This window comes from Medicago truncatula, chromosome 4 (genome assembly GCF_003473485.1).
Source record: "Medicago truncatula cultivar Jemalong A17 chromosome 4, MtrunA17r5.0-ANR, whole genome shotgun sequence".
Classification (NCBI taxonomy): domain Eukaryota; kingdom Viridiplantae; phylum Streptophyta; class Magnoliopsida; order Fabales; family Fabaceae; genus Medicago; species Medicago truncatula.
The window spans coordinates 37,656,647-37,662,419 of record NC_053045.1 but is presented as its reverse complement, the minus strand read 5'-3'; the positions used below and the strand labels follow the sequence as shown (position 1 = coordinate 37,662,419).

The window sequence follows — 5,773 nt, the reverse complement described above, 5'->3', positions numbered from 1 at the left end:
AAAATATTGCAAATTGACCCTTTTTTGAAATTATAAATTTACCCTTCAACTTTTCTCCAAAAATTATAAATTGACCCTTCAAAATTTTTGAAATTTGAAAATTGACCCCGATTTTTTATTTTCAAATTTGGCCTAAAAAGTTTAAAATTTATATACATTGCCCAAAAATATGACAATGAAATTTTATATTACTCCATCCAAACAAAAATATTTAGAAGTGAATGCAATTTAATTGAATCATTTGAATTGTCTAAAATTCAAAATTTCTCAATTACCTGACCTAAACACACTCTAAATTTCACATTCTCTAATTATTTTGGACAAAATACTTAAAAAATTCCCAACATTGTGAAAACTCTCCAAAATGATCATCCAAACAATTAAATTTAAATTCTCTAAAAAAAAATTACATTACCTACAAATATTCCCTCATAAAAACACACTTTTAGACCTTAGCAGATTTTTCTGCCTAGTATCAAGCAATAATAACATGGAATAAACGGTCGCATGGATTCTAAAATTGTATGCATTCAAATATCTACGACTAAATCAATAACTATGATGACAAATTTTTACCACGGTAGCATAATAATTTTTTATTTATATCCAATATGTACAGGATGAATAGGGAAACTATACAGCATATTAATCCTTAAAATGCAGGCAACAAATTGAATAGGATTTCCGTACACTTGGAAACAAGAAATCCTCAATAAATCGTGCCATCACTCCAAGATGATTTTTTCTCCATATAACAATGTACATGTATCCTAAGAATTTCTCTCCACACCAGTACTAAGCAAAGCTGCATTACTAGCGGCTTTTAATGGAGGCCTACTAATCTTTTCAAGTAATCTTCTATGTACTAGCTGGACCGGTATGCAAGCTACTGTGGTGGGCCCAGAGATTTCTGGTTTGATTAATCTATCTGTTTGGTAGCTACTGATATCATGCAATGGATTTCTAACACTATGTTCAGCAGATGATGAGGACAGAGTTCTAATCTTCTGGTTAGATGACAAGCTCAACTTCTTTGGCACATTTTCAAAGAACTTTTTGTCGCCGCTCTTCTTTTGAAGGCTTGCATTATGACTGGAACTTCCAGTGTTTAGTTTTTCATAATCAAAGTTTTGTTCTTGATCTAATGAGGGAAAGTCAACAGGAGCTTCGGCACCAGTTGATAAAAACACATGGGGGCGAGGGACACGAAAATTTGCTGTTCTCCTTGCAGTCCTCCATGCTTGTGGAAGCACACTACCCTCAATACCAATCCCCTCATTACTGAAGTCGTCAATTGCAGAAAAGAAAGTATCTGAAGAACCATCTTTAAGGACCTCAACCTGGATTGGGTGCCCTATTATTGCCTTCCCATCTAACTTACTCATGAGAGAAATAATGGGCACAGGCTCCTTCCGATATCCTGCTTGAACCCTGACATCTACGTTAATCAGCATCGACCTCATCCTCCTACCAACATGATAACGATCACCATATGTTGGATTATATTCCTTCATATCCCAATATTCTTTTGAAGCAACATTTTCATCCCAGGTCAAGTCATTCCAATCAGTACCACGATGAATTTTATTTTGAAATTTTGATACAGGTCTAGGAGTGAGAGAGTCTTCATCTTCCAATTCAAGCATTTGATCATCCTCATAAAGTGCATCACTAAAACCATTTTCGTAGCAATGCAAACTCTTGTGACTTAAATTAGTTCTTCCTTCTTCGAAGTCCCCTTCTGCTCCATATATAATACCTTTTCCGTCAGGGGCACCATAAGACCTCTTTATGAGATTCCGATTATTTCTTTTCCCTTTCAGTTGCCATTTAGACACGGCTTCATGACATGTTATCAGTTCACGAGGATAGAGGTGAGGCATGTCGCTGGTCACTGCTAAATCATCGGGCTCCTCACTGCTAGTGTTTTCATGTTCTTCAAATTCCCGGCCAGTTTCTGCAGTTACAGTAATATTCAAAGAACTATAAAGGATGATGTAAAAGAAAAATAAAACAAATAGTCCAACACAAAAAATTAAATTAAATATTCATACAACCATGCTGCAAAAATAGCTAACAGCAAGTTTAAAAGCAAGAAGCCAGGATACATAATAAAGTTTAAGAAAAGTAAATTCACAAAATGAAAACCACTTGCAGAATAAAGCATTGGAATCAACAAGAGGAGTATTATTTTCTATTAATCTTTTAAGTTGTATTGTAGCCAATTTATAGTGCATACTATTGAGAAGGGGATAGCAGAAGTATGACAGAAACCTAACCTGCAAGTATAGCCATCTTTACATCCATGTCTGGTTCTGTCTCAGAAGAATCTGAATCAGAAACAGTAGACTCAGTGAAGTCTGTTTCTGAAGAGCCGGATTCAGCATCATCCATGAAAGTTGATTCAGTCTCTCCAACCAAAGAACCGTGATAAGGGAACTTCCCTCCGTTTGGAGATGGCATCTCAAGAAGGGCTGGTCTCTCTTTGTAATCAAGCAAATCATTAGACTTGGCCGGGAAATAAAAAGGACAGCTCCTCTTTGTTCGGTATGTCATTTGCCTAGCTCCTGTAAAAAGAAGCATATTCAGATTATACCGTAAAACATATTACTGATTTTCACCAATCAAATAGGGTTACTTTTTATGTCTATTAAATATTGCTAACTCATTTTCTCATCTGCTAATTTTCTTGTGCCTAAAGATTTTACCATTTGCCTGGAGTGTTCTTCCCGTGCAAAGACTATCACTTGCCAGAGCCCGAACACCCTCGTTGATTAAGATTTTCTGAGAAACATGCGAATCCACGGGAGATGAAAGGATCGTTTTCAATGGGGCAATTTCGAGTCCAACATCCTGCAAGCCTCTCATCAGAGGAGTCGCTTTAGAAAGATCTACTTCCACATCCCTTGCAACCTCCAACGGAAAACAACCTCCATCAATTTCATTTTCACAAGATCTGTACGATTTCAAATTTGCATGTTTTTCATCATCATCATCATCATTTCCCTCGGTTTCCACCGGCAATGCTACCACCACACCCTTTTTAACCGAATTAGACCGTCTACAATCTCTCTGATCATAAGCATTATCTAATTTCACTTGCTTTTTCACCAATTCCCTCTCAAGTTCAAGAGCATGAAGAATAGCATCTTCACGCCGGGCATATTTCTCTCTTTTCTTCAACGGCATCTCATGGGAGGCTTCAATCTTTTCAATATAATCATCAAATTCACCGCATCGGAATGCCTTCACACGCTTTGATTTCTCCAAATTGTACCAATCTCTGCAAAATAAATTATAAACCACCAAACAACATATGATTAAAAAGGACGGTTAATAACGCTAAAACACACACATTAGTGATTATTACAATATACAATGAAACTAATTATGATTATGATCCTAGCCTCTCCAAACACATGATCAGATTACAGAGTTGCACACGGATTATGCTAACTAACTTAGTTGCAAAGACGTAATTAACTAATGAGTAAAATGTAAGAAATACATGAAAAACAGAGTAGTTAAGTTTGCAACTGAAGAGAGAGAGAGAGAGAGAGAGAGAGAGAGAGAGAGAGAGAGAGAGAGAGAGAGTTACACGCTAGCGTCTTCTCTGCCGAGAAGCTTAACAGGAGTTCCAGAACGAGGAGGAGAAGTGAGATGAGAAGTGGAGTGATCATCAGGTCCGATAATTTGACCCGGCCACCACGAGCCGTTTCGCCGGCGAACCCATACGATGGATCCAACGCCGCAATCCATTCTCCGGTTTCACCCGAATGGGGAGTGACGGAGGGTGGTTGTGGCTCAGATCAACCAACGCCGGATCATGACCCGATTAGTGTAACTGTAAACTGGATATTTATCTTTTCTTTTTTATCCCAATTCTCTGGTTTTTTTTCTTTCTTTCTTCTCTTGCAGTTTGGGTCGTTGAACTGTGAATTTGGTCGGTGGTTAAATTTGTCTTTTGCCTTACAAGTTACGAAAACAATGCATGCATTTTATTTATTTAAATTAATATTTTAAAGTTATTAATTTAAGTTTGATTTAATTCAATCGTCAAAAAAGTTTCATTTATCTAAAAAAAAGTTTGATTTAATATGACAAATTTAATTTCTGTATAATCATGTATAACTTTTTCTTGTTTTTTTGACAAAATGTATAACTTTTTCTTATGCATGTATCCAATTAAATCAAATTATATATGTATAAAAGTTTTACATATACAAATTTGATTTGCTCATATACACGTCACTATAAAGAGTTTTTACATATTTTTTTTTGGAGATAAAGAGTTTTTACATGATTCATTTAATTTATCATATATTTAAAAATATTTGACTTTTATCGTAGTTATTTTAAAGTCACCTAAATCTCTCTTTGTGAGCTTAGTTCAGTTGGTATGGACAATGCATAAAATATGCAATGTCTGAGGTTCGAACCTCGACCACCACCAAAAAGAAAAGTCTGAAGGTCTGAAAAACACAAGAGGTGGGTTGAATAGTGTTAGCTTTTTCTTCGTTTTCTCCTAAGCTGAAAACACTGATCATAAGCAAATAGAGTACTGCTTCTGAAGTGATTTCCATAGCTAAATAGCAGCGGATAAAACAGAGAGAGAAAGAAGAACAACACAAAACAATTATACAGGTTCCTTCCACAAACCAGAAGTAGTCATGTCCCCCTTGCACTTCCAAGGAGAGTTCACTAAAATGTAATATATGATTACAACTTCTCACTGCTAACACTAGCAAGAGACTTCCTATGCTCCTGAACACAATCAAGAGACTTCTAATGCTCAAGCACATCTGTAAGAGACTTCCAAATTCAAACAGAATTACAAAGAAAAATGTTTAAGGTTGAACACTTGATATACAATCAGTGGTGTTCACAATACAAATCAGATACAGACTCTTAAGACTCTAGAATTTCTAAGATATGAACTTTGATAAGAAATTCTAAGTGAACTTTTGATGCAGAACAATTTTGACAGAGTTTAGGCGCTTTTAAATTATTGTTTTGTCATACCATTCTCTAAGTCTTCACTCCTTTATATAGAGGTGTAGAAAAGAGACGTTGTCACATTGCCAACACATCAAAATAGAGTCGTTTGAAGCTTTGATCAATCACCAATGATCTTTTGCCTAATATGGTTATTGTCCTCTGAAGGATCAATTTTAAATCCATTCCATGTATGTAGGAACATTGTTGCAGGCAGAGCTGTTATCCTTGTCTTGTAGCAGAGACACATACTGAGTAGTGGAGATAATGATTGTACACTTCGTACAATTGTACTTTGTCAACGCTCTTCAAAGAACAAGCATCCAATGCTTTCAAATCCTTTCAAAATAGTCGTTGCTTCACTCTTCCAGTCTTCTGCAATGCTTAGACAAGATTAAATCCATTGAACAACCTTTGGAGCTTTAAGTCTTGCATCTCCTGGTAAACTAGAGCTTCTGGTGATCTTCAGCTTCTGATGAGATGCTTCTGATGACGTCATCACTTCAGGAGCACTTTGACTTCAGGAACACTTCTCTTCAGATACTTCAAGCTTCCTTTTTGTTGATTCCTTTGCTCTCTTTTGTTCTTCTAGAACCTAATAATGATTCCAAATTTTGTCTATGGTCTTGTACACTTGAACAAATATTAGCATATCCAATTGATAATTTTTAATACCTTTGTTATTATCAAAACTCTCAAAGCGTAATGTTAAACATATTTTGTTCCAATAAAGTCACCTAAATCTTTTAGGTTTCTGAAATATTACTAATTTTTTTTT

General features: G+C 35.7%; 1 protein-coding gene across 2 annotated transcripts; it reads right to left on the bottom strand.

Annotated features, from left to right (window-relative positions):
• Positions 1-559: 559 nt before the first annotated feature.
• Positions 560-3,958, bottom strand: LOC11442870 (uncharacterized protein At1g51745). 2 transcript variants are annotated; one of them, XM_039833521.1, is made up of 5 exons: positions 3,863-3,946; positions 3,599-3,831; positions 2,709-3,283; positions 2,280-2,567; positions 560-1,957 (listed from the first exon to the last, which is right to left on the bottom strand). In XM_039833521.1, exons 2-5 carry the CDS (start codon positions 3,757-3,759, stop codon positions 771-773), a joined length of 2,211 nt encoding a protein of 736 aa, XP_039689455.1. In that variant the 5' UTR covers positions 3,760-3,831; positions 3,863-3,946; the 3' UTR covers positions 560-770. The 2 variants fall into 2 exon arrangements, with proteins under 2 accessions (XP_039689455.1, XP_003607394.2); XM_003607346.4 differs by having other exon boundaries at positions 3,599-3,958.
• Between the last annotated feature and the right edge of the window lie 1,815 nt (positions 3,959-5,773).

Excerpts from the sequence above, each read along its gene's own strand:
- LOC11442870 (XM_003607346.4), bottom strand. The coding sequence starts at position 3,759 with ATGGATTGCGGCGTTGGATCCATCGTATGGGTTCGCCGGCGAAACGGC. Across the intron at positions 3,284-3,598 it reads GGCAGAGAAGACGCTAGCGT|AGATTGGTACAATTTGGAGA; the intron begins GTAACTCTCTCT and ends TTTATTTTGCAG. Across the intron at positions 1,958-2,279 it reads AAAGATGGCTATACTTGCAG|AAACTGGCCGGGAATTTGAA; the intron begins GTTAGGTTTCTG and ends CTGTAACTGCAG.